The sequence below is a fragment of the Saccopteryx leptura genome, chromosome 2, assembly GCF_036850995.1.
Source record: "Saccopteryx leptura isolate mSacLep1 chromosome 2, mSacLep1_pri_phased_curated, whole genome shotgun sequence".
In the NCBI taxonomy this organism is placed as follows: Eukaryota; Metazoa; Chordata; class Mammalia; order Chiroptera; family Emballonuridae; genus Saccopteryx; species Saccopteryx leptura.
The window spans coordinates 95,076,828-95,100,847 of record NC_089504.1 but is presented as its reverse complement, the minus strand read 5'-3'; the positions used below and the strand labels follow the sequence as shown (position 1 = coordinate 95,100,847).

The following is a 24,020-nucleotide window of genomic DNA, read 5'->3' as shown; positions in this document are numbered from 1 at the left end:
GGAGCCATCCATCCTCAGCGCCCAGGGTCAACTTGCTCGAATCATTTGAGTCATGGCTGCAGGAGTGGAAGAGAGAGAGAGAGAGAGAGGAGGAGGAGGGGGGAGGATGGAGAAGCAAATGGTCACTTCTCCTGTGTGCCCTGACCGGAAATCAAACCCAGGACTTCACATGCCAGGCTGACGCTCTACTGCTGAGCCAACTGGCCAGGGCCGAAATTATGTGTTTCTAAGCTCTAAGATGTTGGGCTCTGTCTCTCCCTCCTCCCCATTCAGTGGAGGAAAGTGATTTGTGCAGGCTCAAAATTTAGAGAATACTGTGTCTGTACTATCAGTTGTTTTCATTATACACGGGGATAAACATGGGCCAACTTCAACAAAACATTCCTCCTGAAATACAGATGTGTACAATCTCTAAGTTGCATAAACAGGGCCTCAAAACACCCCTATGGAAGGACCGCGGAAGAACAAGCAGAGCATGTGCACAGACACACATGCCCCATATTGAGCCAGAGAAAAACCAATGGCAGAGACCAAAAACAAAGTTGAATGTAATAAGATCAAGTCCAATGCTCAATTTCCTACCTAGCATTCCAAACACCAATAGTTATTCCGTCCATAAATATTCACTGAATGCCATACCAATAACCCAAGGACTTAGGCTATAAGCACAACGGGCATGGACCATAACTTACATATTCGTATGAACTTTTGAACAATTCTCTGATAAACACTGACAATGAATGGGCTTGTCTCCTGGACTCCTTCTGAAGTTTAATTTCCTCCAACAAAGCACTCACAGGACTGGGCACAGAAAGAGGAGGGGGGAAGACTTCCTGCGGAGAACAACACTAGTTCTTAAATGTGGAGGCTGGGAGATGAGGGAACAGGGTGGGCTCGGTGGGAGCAGATCCTCCGGGCTGAGCACCTGCTCTTTGGCTCACTGGGCCCAGGGTGTGTCCATGGCTGCCAACTCGCCTCACCCTCAATTCTGCCATCCCCTCTGAGTGTGGTCTCATTTTATCCTTGCTTTATTACTGTAGTTTTAAACATCATGTATGGTTGTGCACACACACACATACTCCTACACACACACCATCTGTCTTGGGAACTCAGTCGACAACTTCAAGACCTATGATCACACCAATGTCAACAATGAATACACAGGATCCTTCCTGGTCCGCTCAAACACTGCCAGGGCTACCTCTGGCTCACCCAGCCCGGCACAAGTTCACCTTCGATGACCTTCTCCTTAGATTCCCTGAGAGGGAAAGGCATCCAGCCCAATTCCAGCCACTCCTAGGGAATGCCGGTGCCAGTCTGAATGAAGCCTGTTCATGCTGTGTGTATTGGTGTGTTCCTTGATGATGGGAGAAAATAAAAAGGTTCCCAGCTTGGAGCTAGAGGAAATATGTTGCTTTTTCAGAGTTGTAGCTGCCACTGTCTCCCGTACCAGAGCAACGTGAACGGTGAACTCCACTCCGATGCCGACGGATGCGATCAGGATAACCACAGGCACGGCACTCAACTTGATCCCGATGAGACCCATCATGCCAAAGAGCTCAACTGTCATCAAAGCAAGGACCGTCACCTGTAAGAAGTCACAGGGATCAGTGGCCAGGCACAAACACACTCTAGGTATGGAAAACAAGGTAGGTGTTTAAGCCCTGATGTGGCCTCACTTCAGATCAAAAGCAGAGAAAACCACCTGGCACCCAAGTACCATGACCTGCTGTAGCTTCCAACAACTGCCTTTACTTCCTAATTCGACATCTTGCTTCTGGGATGGGAAGCTTTGAGGCAATTTTGGGACAGCAGGAATACATAAAGGCAAAGCTCAGTGTGCTTTGTTTTTTTTTCCAATATACCTGTCTCTGGCAAGTATAACATTTAAAAAAAACTCCAGCGGAACAATCTATGAGGATTTACACAAATAAGAATTCATCAGGAGCAATAAATGTAATTTAAAACAAGGTGTTTCCTTCCATTTTGATCTTAACCGTCAAGAGACCATCCTTCAACTCAGTAACCGAGTTGATACTGGATGGAGTCTCTGGTTGCCTCACCCTCCATCCTAGAGGATGCTGACAGGATAGGGTGAGTACAAAGTTCTTCCCCCTGGAAGTAGCTCTGCTTGTGCTTGGAGCCCATGGACTAAGGGAGGATGACTTGGGAGCAAGTTTTGCAGGGGAAAAGGAACTTGTTGCCCGCTGACGCAGGTCAGGTTACAACCCCCTTCGCTGTACAAAAATGTGGAGCGACTGGGGTGGACAAAACAAACAGTTAAATCCAAGGAGAAGTTTTACTGGCCTTTCATCTGCCTTGTAAAAATTTGCAAGGAGATGGAAAGAAAATCTGTGAGGTAGATTTTAAAGTTTCTTGGGCCAAAGGGGAGGAAAATACAAGTAAAACAAACTTTACAGCGGATGGAAGAGGAGAGCGTAAGCTTCCCTCTCGGGGGCGGGGCAGCAGGCAGCGATGATGGGAAAGGACAAGTGTAAGGAAAGTCTCTTTTGCTATCTTTCAATAAGCTAATGAAAGATGGACAACATCAATTGCTTAAGTACCATGAAAAACCCTACAGACTAAACATTTACCTTTTAACATACCTGCTGCACAGACTTATGGTACAGAAACAAGACCTGGTCTCTGTTTTTATAATTCTGGCATTTTGAAGTCTGTACCACAGTTCACGGAATTTAAACACTGCCATGATTTTATTAGACTCTACATAAAACTTTCTTCAAACCTGAAGTATTATATACGTGCAGAAAGGACTGGTGAGCAATATTAGGTACCATTCCCCTCCCCCCCAAGAGTTAAAATACACACAACACATAACCATTTTATTCCTATACCACTGTCAAAACTTTTCTAACTATCCCTCTACTGAACAGAACCTTCTCTATATTAGGTCTGGGATTATCCTAAAAATGACACTCGCATTTAAAAAAATTAGTTATGCTTTGAGTGTGTTTCATAAATGCTTGGAGCTGTTATGGAAAGTGTCCTTAAACAAAAAGTTTTAAGCTGTATGGAAAGGGGACACAGGAGTAAAGCCATTAAAGGCTCTACCTAACCATGAACCTTGCCACCTCTGGCAGAATAAATATAGCACGAATGATGCAATCTATACCCTCCTCCAGAGGCCCAGACATAAACAAAACTGCCCGGCTGCAGAAAGAGCTATGCTGAAAGGAATTTGACTTCCACAAAGACCCTTAGAGTACACTCACAATGATCCCACCCGTCCAGGGGTTTAGGAGGAAGACGGCACACACGAAAAACGTGCAGGCCAGCACCACGCTGATGGACAGCAGGAGCCAGTGGCGGAGGTCGAGGTACTGCTCCCAGAAGAGGAAGGGGTAGCCGTTAGGGTAGCTGGAGAGCCCCAGGCTTGTGTAGTTGTTGCAGATGGCTCTGACTTTTTCAATCGCTTCCACGAAGTCTGAGGTGTCATGCAAGCCGTTGAGGTAGAAAGGAAACTGAGCATACTCGATGGGCTCTGCCGCTGGGACTGCACAGAGAAGGGGAAAGGGAGAGAGCTGTGGGTGAGGGGCTCCTTGCAAAATCGTGAAAGGGAGAGATGTGACAAACCCCCACTGTTGGCCATGCCCCACGTGTGTCCCCAAATTCTCCATGATGACAATGAAGAGAGAAAGAACTTTGCAGGCATGTCCACTTACCGCACCTCTTGCAACACCAAGGGCAAACAATACCAACGACAGAGTCATCGGCTCTTTAGAATTTTACTGTTTGGTTTAAAATGTTTAAAGCAATAATCAACCTTTGTGGTTTTTTTAGGGGGAGGAGCCTGTGATCTGTGTATTTATTTAACCTTTGATTTCAATGCTCGAGAAGCTGTCACTTTTGTAACAACTCTAAGCAACTTAAAGAATTCAATCGGGGGAACATTTTTTTTTGTTCGACTGACACAAATGAAAATACGAAGTTCAAACTGTTTCACTCAATCACTTATGAGAACAAAATAGCTCGAAAGTCATGCTTTGGCAGAGAAAAATGCTTAACTTTCTTATCCTTTTAGTGATCTAACACCCTTAAACCTTCCATGCTTCTTTTTTTTTTTTTTTTTTTAATGTAATGCTAAGTCTTCAGCAGCAGGGGAAGAAATCCTTACACAACAAGCATTTGGTTACTGCCGTTGTGTGTTCCAGACCCTTTGGGGTCATTCAGTTGACTTGCTAAACATGATTTGCCCTATTATAATCTCAACTATAAATTTTCATTAAGACAAGCCTTGGCTGCTTGCCACGAGGCTCTGGGGTTTAGATAGAGGGAGATGCATAGCCCGCCTGCTCTCCAGTCATGTTTGCGAGGGGACCTGTCTCCTTTCTTACATCCTCCCCCGGAGGTGTAAGCTACTAACATCTCTAACGTAAATGCAAAATCAAATCCACGCAGAACCACCTCTCCAAGTCAGAGCAGAGAGGTGAGAAGGGAAGAGGACGCTGCTGTATACAGACTTTCCTGCTCCAGTTTAAACGGCTTTGACAGAGTACAGGTGCTTGGTGGCTTATAGGAATGACCTGAACTTGCCAAAAATCCCTTCAACACCAGAGTTGACAAAGTTAAGATAAACATATAATCCCCAGTGATAAAACTTTGCAATAGTAAAATAACACTCAACCTGGAGGCGTCCCCAGCTTTCACAGGGAACAGCTGGCAGCACTAAAGAGCAAAGCCTGGTGGATGTCTTAGAGTTAAAGCTACAGACGGAGATTAGAGACTTATTTCTCAATGTGTTAGAGTGCGGGTTGTATTCTATTACACATCCTCATCTGTCTCCTAGCGTTTTAAACAAAAAGAAGTAAGATTGTTCTATTTACACTTTGGAACCCTGGGCAGCATCTGAGGGAAAAGAGGACTGTGACTGAACTTGGAAGAACAGGGAGAGATGACTCCATGAGCTCGCAGGCCATGGATGGATGCTACTCACTTCTCAGCCTGGTTTCTGGCATGTAGTCGGCTTTGTCGTGCACCCACTCGGGACGGTGAGGCCGGATGTTGGCCTGGGAGGCAGCGTAAGCCACGGGGTCGTTGCTGACCCAAGCAGTCAGGTAGATATAGAAAGCGCTGGGATTAATGATGCCGTCCGCATCCACCAGGCGCCGCTTAGTCAACTGCAGAGTGGGAAGAACAGAGGCCATTCAGAAGGGGATCTGGGGTAAACATGCTCCTGCCCAGGGAGAGAAGAGGTAGAGCCCTGCACCGGCATTTCTAACAAAGACTAAGATGCCCACTGTTTTCAAGTGTAAGAAAAACCCCATCAGGACACCTTGGGTTTCTTTCAAAATGCATTGAACGGAGGATGCAAAACTCAGTGTTTATAACACATACACACAGCTCTGCAGATGGCCCAGGAATCAACTGCACCAATTAAACCTGAATGCTAAAAGACTGTCTGCAGCCAAGGCGGAGAATGAACAATCTGGAGAAACATATTTATAGGAGAGGAGAAGGGGAGGGGGAAACCTGGCAAGAATCCCTATACACGTCTGTGTGCAGTTAACCTCTGCTGTTAACACTGAAGGAAATGCCACCCAGTAAATGGAGGAGAGCTATAAAAATAAAACAACATCTGTATAAATTTTGCTAACACTAGCCTCCTATGACCTGTGTATTCAAAAAATGCCCATCGCCAGAATGCAGAGGAGACTGGCGCACAGCCAGGCTTCCTGGGTAATCTTATTTTCTGAGAGAGGTGGTCACGAGTCGGATGCCACATCCTAGGCTGGGCAAACACCATGCTCCCTCTACAGTAGGTCTTGCGGGTGTCACTTAGGTGAAAAACATTGTGACACGCACACACACAGACATTTTTTTCCTGTTTACTTTAGATTCAGGCCTGGTTCCAATGCTTTTGGTCTCTTTTAACAAAATGAAAAACACCAGTGACAGCAGTTACCAGAGTGAAGGGAGAAAGAGTGAAGGGAGAAAGAGAGTGGAGGAGAGCGAGAGAAGTAAATTTTAGAGATCTGGATTCAATTAATCCACAGGATATGTAACAACTGTATGTCTTCAAGCCATCTCTGGAATTACATAGTACAGCTCCTGGCCTCCGTGCACGCAGCACCCCGTTCTCCCTCCCAGGCAAAGGAAATGATGTGTGTGTGTGGGGGGGGGGGGGAAGGGAGGGGGCTGGTCCAATCAGTTTTGTCCCACGGTCTCCCTGATCCCTACTGCCCAACCCAGCTACCAGCATTCCTGCCATCTCTCAGACAGGCTCCTATGCCCACATCCTTGTCAAACCCGATAGCACACCCGCATGTGGCCATAAAGAATCGAGTTCACACTCCATAATAACTCTGAACAATGTACTTTGTAAATCTGTCACCTTGAATGCCAGCAAAAAAGGGGAGACAATAAACAGAGCTGCTGGGAAGATCATTAGCATGATGGTTTTTCTGCCTGAAGGTGAAGCAAGCAAGCTACAAAGAGCGGAGGAAACAGGATCTGGGGAAAGCCGGTAGTCGTGTTGGAGCCATTTGAAATCTGAAGGGTTCCAACACACTCCGCAACAGGCCTGAGGAATCAAGAGGGATACACTGGAATCAAAGTGTCACAGAGAAGGTATGACACAGTTGGAGCATGATTACCAAATAGAAACAGCTCTTGTTACTAAGAAGTCTGAGTTCAGCTAGGTCCCAAGGATTTGCATTTCCGTATTATGTCTCGCTCATGACGACATATCTGTATGTCCTCCTTCTCTACGCCTGGGGCCAGGGTGACCCAAGAGAATCAAATGCAGCAAATCCTCCTGTTCTTAGTAACCTCTCTGATCTCCTAACCCATCCATCCACCCCAAATTCTGTCCGTGCAAGTGACTGCTACCAAACAGCTCAATATTTTTGAATTTGGATACAATCAAGACCAGCGAGGAAACAAATATTAGAATTCAAAGCGAACAACACAATGCAGCATTTCTAACTCCGAAAAGAACCTACATTGCCTCAACTGTACTTTGTTTTTACAATTGCTCTGGAGGTGGGTAACACACTTGTCCCCACTTGACAGATGAGCAAAGTGAGACTCTCCGGCTTGTCTGTGGCCACACAATTAGCTGGTGGGATAACGTGTATTAGAGCCAACTCGGTGTTCAGAATTCCAGCCCCTGATGGCTCTCGCCTCCAGAAAGTACAGGTTGGGCTCACAGGCAGTGTACAAGTTTTCAATATGGCAGCTGCCCCAGAGCTCTCTCACCAGCACCCCCTGAAGGCCCCATGGTGTCAGGCAGCATGAGTACCTGACTGATGTCGATGGGTTTATCGCGGCTGCCGGTCTGCACTAGGAGTTTATAGGCAAGGACCCCGTCATCTGATCCGTTTTTGTAATTGTTTGGCATGATTTTCCCGGTCTCCCAATCACTGTCAAATGCATCCTGAAGTCCTGGAAAAGGCAAGTGTATGTAATACGTTAGAACTCTTCGGAGGAATGACCCTGGTCCTAATGGGGTGGTAGGAGAGGGTGGTGTGGGGCATCACCCCAGAACGTTCTGTGTTTTATTATATTCAACTTCCTGTTCAAATGATATCATTAGCTTTTTCATGAGTGAACTTCAAGTTGCTAATCATTGTTGATTTAAGGGTGGCACAGGGTAGATATTCAGTTCTAGGAAATAAATATACATGTTTTACCTTAAAAAAAAAAGATTCCTTTTCCTACATGACTATTCTGAAAAAAAGCAGGAAAGAGAGAGGGCATGAGGAAGACACCCAGGCTTATTGACCGTTTTGTGCCACTGTCTGGTGCTGAGCCACGGGTTCTTCAGCACAACCAGAAATTCCACGGGGTGGGGGAAGAGACATTCAAACTCCCAACTTCAAACAGCAACTCAGCTGCTTCGAGCCCAGGGTGAGTGAACACGATTCTGTCAATTTGTTCCATCTGTTCGGCTTGTGGAGCTAATACAAGCTGTGGGATCAGCTGCCAGGTTGTGTAAAGATCACAGCCAACACCTATTCACTCTCGACCGTTCTCTTCCTCCTTGCCACCCTTTCCTGGGAAGAGGGGGTGCGGAGTGGGGAGCGAGCGGGGAACGCGTGTGCGCGTGCATGCGCAGGGAAAGACCTCACGGGGTGTATTTGGATCAGATTTAGAACAGGAAGCCACAGGCCAATACAAGGGGGCTCTGTGAGAACAGATGACAAACCGCAAGCCCAGGGAGGGGAAGGAAAGAGCATTCTGGGTTTGGGGGATGGGTGAGCCCACCAGCCCACCACACACAGCTGCTCTTGGCCTCTGTAATCAAAACCATCATTACAGACCTGACAGTTTGGCTACAGCTGTAAAGAGATAAGCGTGCTGGAAGAGAAAACAGGCCCCTGATGACCCGGCCTTGGGGGTCCAAGCCATCCTGGTGTGCACACTCTCCTCTGACACCCTGCCCCCTTCCCACTGCCCTGCTTCCCCCCTAGTCACCTCCCAAGTAGAGCTGCGAGCCCCAGCAGCTCAGGAAACCACACCTTTTGCACAAGCTGTACATGCACGGGTTAGATGTGGCCGGCCAGAAGGAGAAGGGTTTATTTCATTTCATGACATGCCTTGAATGACTTCAAAGACACCCCCCAAAAGCGGGTTCCATTAGTGCTCAGAATGGCTAAGCTCCTGAGGTTTGAAGTAGGGGGAGGGAGAGCACAGGACCCTGCCTCTCTGTCTCTCTCTTTAAACTAAATCTTCCTTCCGACATCGCTGTGGGCATTGTTTCTATAGGAACAATCTGGGGATGAGGACTGTGGGCTCAGCCATGAAAGAAGGCCCTGTTAGGGGTGAGTGTGGAGGGGCTACAGTCAGCGAGACCACCGGCACGGCGGGCTCCCAACACTCACACAGACTGTTTTTCATAGCAAGGCATGCACACAACAAGCTGTATTGAACAGATGTTATTTTATTACCTTAAGTCCTTTTTTTTTCTGTTTTTGAAAAAAATAAACAGGAGAGGAAAAACAACTCCAACCCCCTTTAAAAAGGCCTGATCTGTTTTCCTCACCATAATAGAAGTTTCATCACTTCGTGGCTTCTATGTGGTACTTTTAACTCTTTCCCTCTTGACCTGTTAATCCTGAAGAGCAGCTCAGGCTTAGTGAGTACTGCACTGTCTTAAGCATTTTACACAGATTACCCCAAGTTTAATTCCTGTACCAACCTCATGAGATGGCCCTCTGAGTACCATGAGCAAACTGAGGCTTGGAAAGGTAAAATCTGTTTGAGGAAGACCATCAGCAGGCAAGTGTTAGAGCTAAGTTTTGGACCCAGGCAGCCTGATTCCAGACTTGGCTTGAACCAAGAGTTCAATTAAATTGCCCTGAACACACTACTACAGTGCCCAGGAAGGATTTGCTAAAAACATGAATAACATTAGCAGAGTTAACGTGGGAAACAAGAAAGTCTGGTGGCAAACAGGAGTGTATCAAAACTCTGGGTGTGGTTAAAAGATACTAGACACTAAGGATTTGGGGACAGCTTAGAGGGAAACAAAGGAAGACAGACCCGGGCCCACCCTGCTGGCAATTCAGGTCAACTCATCACAGGTGCTGCTGGGCCCCCTGTGACAGTCACTCTACTTGGAATACAAAGATTAACAAGAAAGAGTCACTGACTTTATGGAAAAGTTAAGTCCTTATAACTAGCATATTATTTTCTGATAATTACCAAAAGCTCAAGTAACAATGGGTTGGCCTAAGTGCTCACAGTCTGTGATTCTAGACACAAAGTACAAGGATTTGCTTCCACTGCCCCTTGTCAACATTTTATATACCAACGCATGCACAATACAGAAATGAATTAGAGCATTTTACTTATTTCACAGCAAAACATGAACAGTTTTAGTTGGGACGTTTCTCATTTTAAATATTTTATACTAATTATTTCCTTGTGAAAAGTTCTAAGCTAATTATCCCAACTGCCAATTTTTCTTTCATAGGGGACTCAAAAGAGAAAACATTAATTTAAATTTTATTTGCATCATTGCAGTGTGGCCATTTTATATCTTTTATGAATTCAACCCCGACTCCCAATTATTGAAATATTGGTAAAGACCAGTGGGGGTGACATGGTTTTCAAAGATAATTCCATTAACAGCCAATGAGGGTTCCATCACTTAACAACCACACAGAAGGTCTCAGAGGAAAGCTGATTCAAGGCTAACTATTTCTTTGCAGGAAATGTTTAAAGACCAAATCAACCACTTGATAGGCATGAAGTAGCCCTAGGCAGCCAACAGTTCCAGTATCTGGCCGTCCTGTACACAGGGCTCTGCTGGACCTCCTGACAGTAGGATGCAGTTAGTTTTAAGCCTGGATGGGACACTGACTTGGGAGCACTGAACGGATCTCACTTGGTCTAGGTGGGTGTGGCTCACTTAGCAATCAAAACATGATTTACAAATACACTTTAAAAAAAAGACTCTTCAAGTCCACCTGCTTTAGGTTTTTAAATACATGAAAGCACAGAAATTACAGTATCATATAAAAAGTTTAGCCCTCTGCACTGCCTGGAGACAATAACTCTCAACTGTGTTCCCAAACTCCACCTAACATGCCTTACTGAGCATCCAAAGGAACGAACTGCTAGAGACACTGAAGTCAGGTCTACAACAACCTTTCTCTGCCCAGATACTGGTTGTGCACTGCAGATTTCTTTTGTCACTTGTGGCAAACTATTTGCATATCTTTGGCCAATGGGGGTTGGGGGAGTGAAAAGCAGGGATCTCTCAACTGTCTGATCTTTTGACTCAATATCCAAAAAATACTGCTTCCCAAACTACAGTGAAAAATAAGACCATAAATAAATTCAAATTAATTTCAAAAGCATGGTAAAAAATAATATTCATATCATGTAGTTTTATTCCCCCCCCCCCAAAAAAGAGGTCAACTCTGATATATGTGTAATGAACAAAATTCTAAGAACAGAGGTCAAAGCCAGACACGGTATTGAACAATTTTCAATCAAACTCAAGTTGTTTAGCATTTCACAGAAACTCACAGGGAAAATGGCTGCTTAATCTTTACATATAAGTATACTGACTTTAGACCAAAAAAGGCACTTAAATCTATATTTAAACAAGTCTAATTAAAGGAGAAATTAAGAAAATGATTTGGATAACTTAAGCCAAAAAATGTTGGGTCCTAATTATTTGAGTATTTCAATAATAGCATTTTTACTTGAAGCGTATGGATAATTATCTTGATTCTCCACTTCACTTTCTATGTGTCAACACAGAATAAATGAACACATGTTCTTGGAAGCACTGAATACATTTGTATTCAGCCAGCAGTTTAGGAGCAAATTTAGATCTTTTTTTTCTGCTCTAGTTGACAACTATTTCCTAGACATGTTTCTAAGAGCAAGGTAAGAAGCTATCAAAGGCATTTTAAAGCAGAATTTTATTACGAAATACTGTGAGACATGATCAAAGCATTTGTAAGTTTATTTCATGGCCTTTTATGCCAAATCAGAAGATGGTCAGAATATAGAATTTAAAATTATATTCACCAATAATGGAAAACCTACTAGTGTATCAAGCTGTCACTGGCAGTGAGTCAGCCTAGGGCTTCCATCAACAGTTTTATCACTTGGGTCACCCAAACTAGCCACCATCTCTCCTCCAAAAAGAATACTAGAAGTATCCAGCGCCACAGTTTATCATATACTTTCCCGTCTCCTCATGTGCACTCATAAATTCTTACAGAAGTTCCTGAGTCACCCAATGAAATATCTGTATTGTTTTATAGGTCAAAGCCAGTTTGGGGAGGCTGCCCCAGAAAGTCTGCACACAAGAATTTTAAGCAGCTCTTAAGAGAAGTCAATGAAACATGTCAGTGTGACATTATAATCTAACATTTTCATAAACTGAACAGAAGAAACCTGTGGAAGCAGAACACCAAAGAGCAGATGTTTAGGAAGGATGGATGGACGCTCTCTCGCGGCATCTTACCTCGGAGCCAGTCCCGGAAGTAGTGCAGCCACATTTTGGGAAGCTGTTTATTTTCTTCCAACATGACATACTTCACACTACTGAAACTCCTGTGAAGGTCGTACAGTAAGTGCTGAATGTTCGGGTAATCGGCTTTCTGGGTGACTATGTACATGTTGTAGAAGGAAAAGTACTTGAACTGTGCAGCGATAAAGTCATATTCTCTGGTTTCCCGAGGCACAATGTCTGTAAGGTCCAGCCCATCACGCACTCGGGTAGTCCCATAAAGGCTGACCCCCAGCAAGCCCAGGAAAAGAAAGATCACCACAACCTGCAACAGAGTAAAAAGGCATGGGGTCAGACCCCAAGGAAGATGATGGACTCTCCATCGACAAAGAAACTATTTGGTTTCTGCCTCACTGTCACCATCCCACTGGCCCTGATACAGCATGTAAGGGGTCATTCTCCCAGAGGGAAAAACATAAAAGCATAATAATCACACTTTTAAACAACCTCATGAAGAATACCATGTTTAAAATGTAAAAGTTTAGAGTTGATCTAAATTCACAGAAGCACTTGCTACGTTGAGATTCACTCCTATAGGAGATGAGATCATTGAAACAGCCCATGTTATCACTGGGCTGGCTCCTTAGGAGGCCTGAAATACATCACACCCCATGAATGCCCAAGGAGGCTGTTCTGTTACTTCCTGAAGACAGGAAGTCTTCGGTTTGGGTAGATTACCTTGGCTTTTGGTTTCAAGAGGAAAGGTGCATAGTGTTTCTCGGCGAAAGAAGAAAGTGTCCACTTGGTACAGGGTGGGTCAAGGCAGTGGAGGCCGGAGTCAGAGAACTGGGAGAGCAGGTCCCTCGTGGAGCTGGTACTCTCGGGGCTCTGGCAGCTGAGGGTGTCCTGAGTCAGGGTGACCGGCTGCACGGAGATCTCGGACAGCGGCTCGGCGGTGGTGTAGTACACGTGCGTGTGGGGGTCGTACTCTGTGCGCAGCTGCACCGTGGACTGCATGGTGATCTGTGTCTCGTGGGCGAAGCTGTGGCTGCTGTAGGGGGGCGGGGGGCTGGAGCGGGTGCTCTCAGGGGCCTCTGTGTAGGCCTGCGGCTCGACCTGAATCACTCTGCTGACGCAGGGGCTGAAAGAGGACAAAACGTGTTGCGGTGGTCACTGAAACAGGGAAACGGTGCTATTACTTCTGCTGGTGACCGATAATATCCGTTTCACACAGCTCTGACTTAGGAGAGAAAGAGCATACCACTGAACTGCATACACGCCATCTATCTGGACACAGACACAAGTAAATCAGAGGTCAGACGGATAGATGGCTGGTCCTGGCTGTGGCTTACAAAGTCAAGTTACATGCTGATGAACCCCTTCCAAGCACAATTCCTTAAAAGAAAAAAGTAAACAAACACCGAAAAGGCTATATTTTTTCCAGATGGGTGCTTTTCCACCTTTGTTCTGCCCTGATGCATAGATATGACACACTTCCAACAATGAGCAATATTGACTCATGACATAAATAAACAATCACATGTGTCACAACCTCATGGCTGTGAGGATGTCCAGTCGGAGTGGCGGAGAGCCCCAGTGACTCTGCTGGAACACCAGGGCATGGTCATCCTCCGTCCATCCTCTCTGCTGCCTCTGTCACTCTGGGACAAGCCATGTGATGTGCATTTCCATCCAAGTCCACAGACTAAAGCGTCCTCTAAAAACTACTAGTCTGTACCCAACAAATAAGGGCCACTGTTACCAGGAAAACATACCTTGTAAAACAGCAGAAAATATCCAACCTCCTGTCCTCACGTCGATACAGGTCCATGCTGAGAATTGCAGGAAAAATGAGCAGAACCATAGCGAAATTGAAGACCACCACTACCGCTGCCTGGGGGCAGAGAAACAGGTAGGTCACCGGTATGTCCCCTCCCAGTCAGAGGATGGCTTTGACTACATCTTTCTTTCACTTTCCTACTGAAGTGTTTAAGCCTGAAATAGATGTTCAAGTTTCTCATCACTTTGCTTCTCTTTATTCACTAAGAGACCATTTGACTAGACTAGACCCTCCTCACCCTGGTCCCTTCCATTGCTAATAATTCCACAAGCCTGTAAGGTACAAATACCCTAAACTAGCATCTCGCTAGCAAACTAACGAGACCAAATCTACAAAGATAGAACAGAGGAGTCACTTGAGATGTTTTAATTGAAAACAAAAGGGAATATTTTCCCTTTTACAATATTGCTAGGGGTTCACGCAGCCCTGACTTTTACACTTAGAAAATTTATACATAAGGTGAATTGAGTATATCAAAATGTCACCTTTGAAACATGAAATAAAATTTCAAACACATCCCCTGAGGTTTTTAATAGGCACATTCCAAATAGCCCCTGGAGCAGCCTGTGGGGTGTGCATGTGCAGTAACAGGGAAGGTCAAGGAGAGTTAAGCAGAAAGAAATTCCTGTGTGTGATTATAGTATGCAGAATAAATAAGTACAGATTCAAAAGTCACTCCATAACCTAGAATAAACACAGGGTAGATTCTGCAGTGCTTTGGCAAATCTCCTGCTGACCTAGTAAAAATTACACAATTGGGCCGTTAATACAAAAAAGTCAACAGAGGACAGTTGAAAGGGCTCTCCCGTTCAGAAAGGCATGGAGAAGCAGCACAATGAAAAAAAAATGCAAATGGAATGCTAAGCAACCAAGACATCATCAGAAAACTGTTTGACCATTATAACCTCTTGTGAGGTTTTTTGAAAGAACTGTTTAGTTCTAAAACCTTCTCAAACTGGGTACTCATCCCAGGGTGAGAGAAGAAAGCAGACACCTAACAAAAGCATCTCAGAACTCTGCAAAGGGCTTTGGAAAGTAGTTGTGAATTTATGCTCAAGGTGAAACTGCAAACCTGAGTTCGAGAGTTCCAATAGTTAATTCCCTGTCAATTCTAAAAAACCAAAAAATAATCAAGAGGCTCTTCCTAAAAAAAATTGATCTGACTCTTCTTAAGTCTGCTGTAGAGATTCCTCATCAATTCAAATATATAAACGTGCTACTTAAACCTTTAAACATACATCATATTCTTTAAAGACCTGCAGGATAGGTTTATATTAATAAGAAAATTCCTCTTTTGACTGGAGAAGTCACCTAAGAAATAAGTACTTTAGAAAGAAAAGCCAGGCCACTGTGGTAGGTACCTAAGAAACAAAGGTAAGTAAGACAAAACCCTGCTCTCAGAGACTGACATAGTCGGACCTATAAATAACTACAATTTAGGCTGATTACTGCAATGAAAGCATGATAGGGTCCCATAGCATCTCAGAAAAGGGAGAGAGGGCATTCAGGCAGGGGTGCATGTGGGGCGGAATGGGTGGTCAGAGAAGATTTTTCGGGGAGATGTAGGAGACAAAAAAGGCCTCTGGCAAGACCCAGGAGAAAAAAGGTGGCCTGTGGAGAAAATCTGAAAGGTGAAGTCTTGAGAGGGACACCCCTGCACAGGCCATTCAGCACTGGTAGGTGTAAAACTCTATTAGGGGTCCCTGGCTAGACGGCTCAGTGGATAGAGTGTCGTCCTGGAGTACCAAGGTCACAGGTTCAATCCCCGGTCAGGAAGCAATCAATGACTGTACAACTATGTGGAACAAGTTGATGCTTCTCTCTCTCTCTCTCATTTCCTCTTTCTCTCAATCAACAGAGAGAAAAAAAAATCTCTATTAAAGGAAGAAAAGGGAGCAAGAAGGAGCCATGGGACACCAGGTAGTTCTCCATGATTCACTGGACTCCCGGAGCAACCAGGAAGCAGACAGACATTAGCATTGCTTCTGACACCATTACCTAGTAAAGACCTGCTGTTGCAGGTGAAGGACACCTGCCTGAGTTACCCAGTAAACCGAATTCAAATGTGGGCTTGATGCTAGGTCCTCAGCCCAACCAAGACCTGGGAAATCTTGTTAGAGCTGGTCACCGCCTGAGGGGAGGGACATGGGTTGAGGGAAGGCTCCTAACCAAGCAGACAACAGGGATGCTGGGAAAAATGGGCCCGATTCTCTAGGATTTTCCAGGAAAACATAATCCTGGGTAAAACCCCTCAGCTTTTCTCTCTATTACAGTCAACGTTGAGAATTCATGAGTAAACATAGGCAAGAAACTCTGGGTGTCTCAGTTTGAACAAAAGTTCCTAAGGACAAGGGCAGACACTGTGATAAGCTAAGCCATGCAGGCACACACAGATGGCCCAGGTGTATAGCCAGAACGACACTGATACTTCCGTAAAGCCTGGGGGACGTATCTGATACCAACTTCATCCAGTGAAGAAATCTGCTGAGCATCTTGGCCTGTCTCAGAGCAACAAGAGAAGAAACCCAAAGCAGCACCCTAATATAAACTCACTGTCAAATGGCTTATTACATAGATAGAGAGAACACTGTCCAATGAGAAAATAACAGAACTTCAACATCCCGTAAAGTGCACCAAAACAGTAAAACCAAACAGCAAGGATTCCTTAGTAAAGGAGAAGTGGCACCGCTGGAGCAAAGGTAGTTGAAGAAATTGCAACTCTGGAAAGCTGACAGAGAGGATCGCGCACTGTCAATCAATTCTAATTGTTGTGTTTAAAGGAAATGTCCCTGCAAAGCATCTATGGTGGCCCTGCCAAGGCCCTTGCAGAGCACAGAGATGAACTCGCTCTGCCTAGAAGGCCCCTTGTTTAAACCCTCTGACCATTTGGAACAATAAGGCATTCTTTTCTGGGAGTTTCACTGAAGAACAGACACCATTCAATTACCAGCAAAGCCCCATTGCAGGGCACTGGTTCCCAAAGAATTATAGTTGGTGCCAATGCTTTCTGGTATAGACGTGGCATTTGGACAGATGCAGGAAGACAGATTTTGGGGTGGGGGGAATTCTATATATTTTGTTAAGGCTACAAAATTTGCACACTTCCACAGGGGAAATTCCTAAGTTAACATCGGTTTATTTTTGGATAGAAACACTTTGGATCTCTCCCTTTTGATGCTTAATCTGTAGGATCCTGAAATTATAAACACAGATGAATACTCAGTCACAATCTAACACAGTTTAATGAAGGAAAGAAAAGCTACAAAATGATCAATTTCAAATGCCAACACAAATTAAAAGGGAATCAACATTCAAGTTTCTAATGATTTTTGCAGAACTCATGATGCCGTTTGCTGTCTTTCTTACATTTTCTTCTTTTTTAAAATTTTGTTTGTTGGACAGAGAATGAACCAGTGTCATGGAAGCTATTCTTTAATATATATGGACCCCTGGAATTTGAAGACACTATTTCCTAAAGTGATACTTCAAGTGCATCGGAACAGAAATGCAAAACCAACAGTACTCATTTCGTCTCCGTTGGGTGCTTACCTTGGAAGAACTGAGTGTACGGGATTTTCTAAAAGGCGTTTAGGAAAACTCATGTAGCGTTTCAGACCACCACACCATAGGATACCATTAAAGGAGGGTATGCCTTGATGAATTCACCAGTGTGTACTGAGAGGAGAGGAGAGGAGAGAATGAGAGAGAGGACAAGAAGACAAGAGGCAGAGCAGGTCACAGACAGTGAGGGGAAGGTGAGCGGCAATGAGAGAGGAGGGAGAGAGGGTCCCACCACTAAAAGATTCCAGAACATCTTAGTTCCAGAATCTGCTGCATGTCAAAGAAGAACAGCACATCACAGGGAGCTACGCCAATGCACGCCTGCGCAAAAAGGCTTCCAGCACTGCAGATACACCCGCCACTCGGCAGGCATCCTACTCATCTTCCATACTACTGAGTGGAGAGAGGGGTTTTCTTATTCCTGAACTTCCGTCCCAATTTCAGATTTAACTTTATCCATTGATTCACTTACTATTTCTATTTTTATATATATTTATAACAAAAGTAAACTTTTTAAAAAATTTTTTATAAGTCTTTTTTCCTTTGGGAGCTGGTGGTCATAAAGATTGGTGCAAAGCCTTTTTTCATGTCATACCTAACACCAAATATCAAACAAGTCTAGTTCCAAACACAGCAGGATCCTTAGTTGCTCTGTCATCACTAATTAGCGAAATTTAATTTAAATACGAAGACGAATCACGTTGACAAAAATATAAACAGAGAGCCTGACCAGGCAGTGGCGCAGTAGATAGAGCATCGGACTGGGACGCAGAAGGACCCAGGTTCGAGACACCGAGCTTGCCAACTTGAGCGCAGGTTCATCTGGTTTGAGAAAAGAGCTCACCAGCTTGGACCCAAGGTCGCTGGTTACTCGGTCTGCTGAAGGCCCGCGGTCAAGGCACATATGAGAAAGCAATCAATGAACAACTAAGGTGTCAAAATGAAAAACTGATGATTGATGCTTCTCATCTCTCTCCATTCCTGTCTGTCTGTCCCTATCTGTCCCTCTCTCTGACTCTCTCTCTCTATCCCTGTAAAAAACAAAACAAAACAAAAATATAAACAGAGACGTAACTTATGATCTGCCAATTTCTTTTTTTGGTTACAATCCTTAGAACCTTTTGGCGATTAAAGAGAGCAAAGCAGTATGAATAAGCTGAGGGTAATAACAGTTCAAAAAGTGACATCAAAAGTAGTTTCCTTTAAACACCTGACCATTTCATGAATTACATATCAGATTGTAAGGGGAAAAGGAATAAAGAAAGGCAAAGCCATTGCTCCTTTAACATTTTTTTGGGGGGAGGGGAACAGCTAAAGCTTTAAAATTTAAATGTAGTTCAGAAAACTTCAATAATATCCCTGAACTATCAAAACCTTCTTTAATTTCGGGCTTAGGAAGACCATGAAGTGCCTGTATCACAGACATCAGGATTCCTGTGAGTTTTCCGCAGATGTAAGAGATGCCAGGCCCTGGCTGGTTGTCTCAGTGGAGAGAGCATCAGCCCAGCATATGGACGTCCTGGGTTTGATTCCCAGTCAGGGCACACAGGAGAAGCGACCACCTGCTCCTCTCACCCCTCTCTCCCCTTTCTCTCTTTCTTCCCCTCTCGCAGCCAGTGCCTTGTCTGGTCTGAGTGTCAGCCCCAGGTGCTGAGGATAGCTTGGTTTTTTCGAGTATCTGCTCCAGATTGGGGTTGCCGGGTAGATTCCGGCTGGGGCACATGCAGAAATCTGTTTCAATATCTACCCTTCTCATACATAGAATTAAAAAACAAAAGCAAAAACAAAACAAAACAAAACAAAAAGCTCTCCATTCTTACAATTCACATAAGCTGGCTCTACGTTTAAAAAAATACCTTGATGGCCTCTAGATGTGAAAGAGCCTGCTTTGGAAAGAGAGAAGAGAAAGACATGGGAGCCAAACTGCTCTGCATAAAGAAGGAAGAGGAATTTTGAGTTTTCTTGGGCAGCCTGAGAGGGAAGTTGGGGACCAAAGGGAAAGAGAAAGCAGACAGGAGAGCTGGTGGAAGCTAACTAAGGAGAGGAGGTGGCAAGGTCCTGTCAGCAAGCCACCTGCAGGCAGAGAACGGCCATACGGTCTCACATGGCAGCATCCGATACCTAAGGTGCCCTCTAGCCTGAGCTACACTGCAGCCTCCTCTTACTGTCAACCACGTCTGCTCCATACGGCTGCCTTGTGCTGGGCTGCTGGCGGACATCAGGAGAGAGGGTCGCATGCTTGGAGAGTAAGCACGGAGACTTAGTGGAGAAGGAGTTAGAAACAGGGACAGCCAATAAACGGGCTGTCCCATGGATGAACACAGAGGACTCCTGACTGTCTAAAGTACGAGTTTACTGGTGTCCCACCTGGGTGTAGTCCCAGAACCATTTTAGTTTAACTAACAATGAAAAGGCAAGTCCCTCAGGTTACAGGCATCTGGATATAAGACTTCCAAGGAAGGAAAGAACCCTACCACTCTTTTAAGAGAAAATGTCAAGGTTCTTGCTTAAAGAAGCATCTGCCCAGAAGAAAGAGTCCCGAGGCTGGCATGGTCTGTCACTCATGGCAGCAGGACCATTACACATGGCAGTGATGCTTGGAGTCCACACAGTGCTCACACAGATCTAATCGCCGGAAACTCACCTGGAGGGAGAATGCCCGCAGAGCAGGGATCGGGATCAACGCAGCCATAAAGAAGGCTGTGACATTGCTGATGGAAGTCAGGGCCACACTGGCTCCCGTGCGCTTCAGGCACTCCCCGGTCCTGTCCTGAGGACAAGAAACCACTGTGCTGAGACCTGAACAGAGCAGGGTGTTCTGAGAGCACAGACTGTGTGAACAATTCAAATACACAGCAAAATAAGACAAGCAGTAGTTTACAATACTGACGTCGGGAATAAGAAAGGGATGCCTCTGCTGTTTCCCCTCACATAGGTGTTCAAAGTGTTTTCAGGGCCCTGGATGGTTTGCTCAGAGGACAGAGCACTGGCCTGGTGTGTGAACGTCCCGGGTTCAATTCCTGGTTAGGGCACACATGAGAAGCAACTGTCTGCTTCTCTTCCCCTCCCTCTCCACCTTCTCTCACTCTTCTCCTCCCACAGCCAGTGGCTCAATTGGTCCAAGCATGGGCCCAGGTGCTGAGGACAGATATGTTGATTTGAGAATCAGCCCCAGACAGGGATTGCCCAGAGTTGATCCTGGTTGGGGCACATGTGAGAGTCTGTCTCTGTATCTCCCCTCTCCTCACCTAAAAAAAAAAGTGTTTTCAGTGCTATCTAGATAGTCACATGCTCCTCACAGTTATTACCATCCAAAACACCAAGCTGCAAGGTAATGACCTCAGTGTATTTTCAATGTGATATAAAAGGTGGTAGGGACAAAGTGACCCCCCCCCCCCGAAAAAAAACCCTCATGGAAATGAATGTGCATATCGGAATACATTTCCTGAGATTCTTCTGACTTCTCTTATTTAGAGCCAGTAACATGTCCTCTGACTTGGAACTAAATTACTTATTGGGGTGGACTGAGAAAAACAAAAGGACACTCAGGAACAGAAGAGGCTTTAGCTGTCCCTGATGCCTTATTCTTCTATTTTCCATTACCTCAAAGGGGATTCTCTTATTCTGTCCTGTTTCACTAAACGCATGTGCCAGAAGGAAAACGTCGTCCACACCAACGCCAAGAGCGAGAAATGGCAGAACCTGCAGTGAACACAGAGGGCAGTGAATTAGACACGGTGGGAGGGTCAATTCTGATCGCCCCCAGGCTATTGACAACACTGCCACCAGAGCCCCCCATAGCTGTCCGGAAGACAGTTTACATTGCCCAGGGTGAAGAATTTAGTTTTATCTGATAGTTAAATCCCCAAAATCTAGCTCACAGTAGAGCGACTGCATACGCTTCTATTTCTAAGTGCCATGTACGACTTTTGTTAAAGTTAATAAAAGAGGAGGACTGTAACACATGTGAAGCAGTGGTCCTCAGAGCATGACCCCGGGGCCAGCGGCATTGGGAATGGGTGAGAAACGCAATTCTCTACCCGCATCCCAAATCAACTGAATCACAAACTCTGGGGGTGGTGCCTAGCCATCAGAGTTCTCACAAGCCCTCCAGGTGTCTGAAAACCACTGCTTTAATAAACGATCTAAATTCCATCGCTAAGTGAAGCATCTCTACTAATCATCAAGCCCATTCAGATCTCCTGCCCACTGATGAGTGGGAGCAGTCCATTTCCAGAAAGTACTCCCCTGAGAAATGTGGCATCCTAGTGGAAGAGGCTGGAAGACCCTTAGGTGACAAGGACACACAGGAGGGCCGGAGGCCAGAGCATCGGAGCCCAGGGAGCAGTGTTGGTCAACAAAACGATGGATGGCTCCTTTAGTACCTGAGTTGTTGCAGCATTAAAGGAAATCCCGATCAATGAACACAGGCCCAATCCTGCAGCCACTGACAGTGCAACCAACAGGACGCCAGCCAGCCCCACGGCACCCTGGGACTTGGAGCAGTCCCAGCGCAGCATGGTTAAACAGGCATAGGCAAGCTGCAAGCAGAAACGTGGGAGGGGGTCGGGCAAGGAATGAAGGGGAAGGGAGGAGAGGGGAGAAGAGGGAGAGGGAGACACAAAACAAAAGCCAAACATTAGAATGTGTAAGGATTCTAATGTTTTCCCCCACCCATTACCCCAAATCACAAGGTAAAACTTCATGGAATCCAACAACAAAACTTTACATTACAGACATCACACAGAATGATACAAATCAAAGACGGGCAAACTGCTTTACACGACCACTTCTCAAACTGTTATGAAGCCCAAGCTCTCTCTTTGTCTTAGATGCACATGTGTGTTAAGAGCAGTTAAAAAGCAGGAACCATCATGGGAAGGTAAAAACCAAAAACCAAAAGAAACCCAAACACCTAGTGTAACTTCGTTTACCATCAGTAAGTAGCCACTGGCCACTCGGATGACACTGACATCGGAGAAGGACTTGAGGATGTCATCCAGGGTCGTTGTGGTAAAGGAAAGCACCTTCTGAGTGGAGTTCTGGGCGACACTTTGATGAACCACCTGTGGTCACAACATAAGGACAAAAATCCCAGCTGAAACGAAAGCTTCAAAGAGCTTCAATAGAACAGAGGCAAGGGACATATCCCCTCAAACCAACCCTCACTTTTTTTCTGATGCATTATAAAGAGTTCTACATAATTCAGGTTTGAACTTGGACTAACAATAAACAACTCTGGGCCTGAGACAGTGAAGGTGACCACTAGTTACGTGAGAATGTGGGGCCGGGAGCCAGTGTCAGTTAAGTTCACTCCCAGAGCTATTCCCCCTCCATAACTCTACAACTGACTTTCAGTCTCATCAGTTCCCCTTAATCCAAAACAACTCGGTCTTATGGGCACTCCACCTTTAAAAGGTCAAATGCAGCTCAGGAAAGGTCACTGCTTGGGAAACAAAGGCCAGCTCCTGTCACATGACCTAACCAAGGGAACTGCAGCTGTGAACAGATTCTATGCCTTGCTAATGTTTTCCAGACACCTTTTCTTGCTAACCAAACGGTTTTTTTCCAACAGTTATGCCTAAACTCTGGAGTTTACAACTGGTTACTTGAAATGTCTCAGGGCACCCCAATTAGCATTAGCGTCACCCAAATATTAAGATTTTCAGTATTAGGAAAAGGGAAAAAAGTTTTAATCCCACAAGTTCCCAGAATTACAGTCTGTCTTGAAAATAAATTCAAACAAACAAAAAAATGTTTTAAAACATCCCTCAAATGAAGTACTTGGGAACTCAGGGGCCTGTCCTGGCTTCAAAGGTGGGTGTCGGAATGCTAGCGACTCACCTCCACATAGGTCCTCTGCCAAGCCTCCAGGATGGCTGCGGCCTTGTCCTCGTTCCAGTTGATATGTGAGACGTACTCATACCCCTTGAAGTGTTCATACATCTGCTTGGGAGTCATTAACTGAAACATGGTCTGCAAGGCGTGGGCACTGCGAGGAGACGGGGGTGGGAGAGTGAGAGGAATAGATCAGCACCCCCAGGAAGCAGCTCTCACTGCGCAGAATCCCCAGTGAGCACCCCTAGCTCCCCCGCAGTCATTCTATCCTTCTTCGTGAGCACATGTTTCCATTAAAACGAGACCTGGATGGTGATTTTATTTAATAGATTGATGTACCATATTAAAGGTGTAACCTTACACACCTTGTACAGATAGACCCCAAAATTAAATTAATAGGCAATTTCCTCCCTCAGTTTTTAACCCAATGAAACAGGAAGGGGAGAGGAGTAGATAGCTTGACCAGATATGCTGGGCTCGCCCCGACATGCTCGCTTATGCAGAAATCCCAGACGAGGGCTTTCCCGAGGGAGAGATCTCAGACAGAGCCCTAACACCTGCCGGAGTGGAGCGCACAGTGCACAGAGGGTAACTCCTGGTAGGCTGTCATTTGTTGGGTCTTTCTCTTTAACTTCCAGGCTGTGACGAAGTTTAGCTCATACCACTTAACCCTGTAGGCTATGACAAATGTCTTTTGCTTGCTTTTCACTTGCCCATATTTCCTCTATAATGGGCAGATCTAAAACCCTCTAATCACTAACTGTAATCTCAATGAAAATGACAAGAAATGTTCTTGAAAAATCCCCTGCGAGGTGCCTTTTCGAGTTGGCCTGGTCTGCTATTATT

At 45.2% G+C, this 24,020-nt stretch overlaps 1 protein-coding gene across 4 annotated transcripts in view; it reads right to left on the bottom strand.

Annotated features, from left to right (window-relative positions):
- Positions 1–24,020, bottom strand: part of PTCH1 (patched 1) — a 63,653-nt gene that overhangs the window by 13,266 nt on the left and 26,367 nt on the right. For all 4 annotated transcript variants that reach the window (XM_066368336.1, XM_066368339.1, XM_066368337.1 and 1 more), the window contains 12 exons: positions 23,181–23,328; positions 22,271–22,402; positions 21,722–21,877; positions 20,940–21,038; positions 19,981–20,106; positions 13,711–13,829; positions 12,674–13,076; positions 11,951–12,260; positions 7,262–7,404; positions 4,955–5,138; positions 3,234–3,514; positions 1,451–1,588 (listed from right to left, as the gene is read on the bottom strand). In XM_066368336.1, the coding sequence (XP_066224433.1) occupies positions 1,451–1,588; positions 3,234–3,514; positions 4,955–5,138; positions 7,262–7,404; positions 11,951–12,260; positions 12,674–13,076; positions 13,711–13,829; positions 19,981–20,106; positions 20,940–21,038; positions 21,722–21,877; positions 22,271–22,402; positions 23,181–23,328 (2,239 nt within the window). The remainder of the gene's footprint in view (positions 1–1,450; positions 1,589–3,233; positions 3,515–4,954; positions 5,139–7,261; positions 7,405–11,950; positions 12,261–12,673; positions 13,077–13,710; positions 13,830–19,980; positions 20,107–20,939; positions 21,039–21,721; positions 21,878–22,270; positions 22,403–23,180; positions 23,329–24,020) is intronic.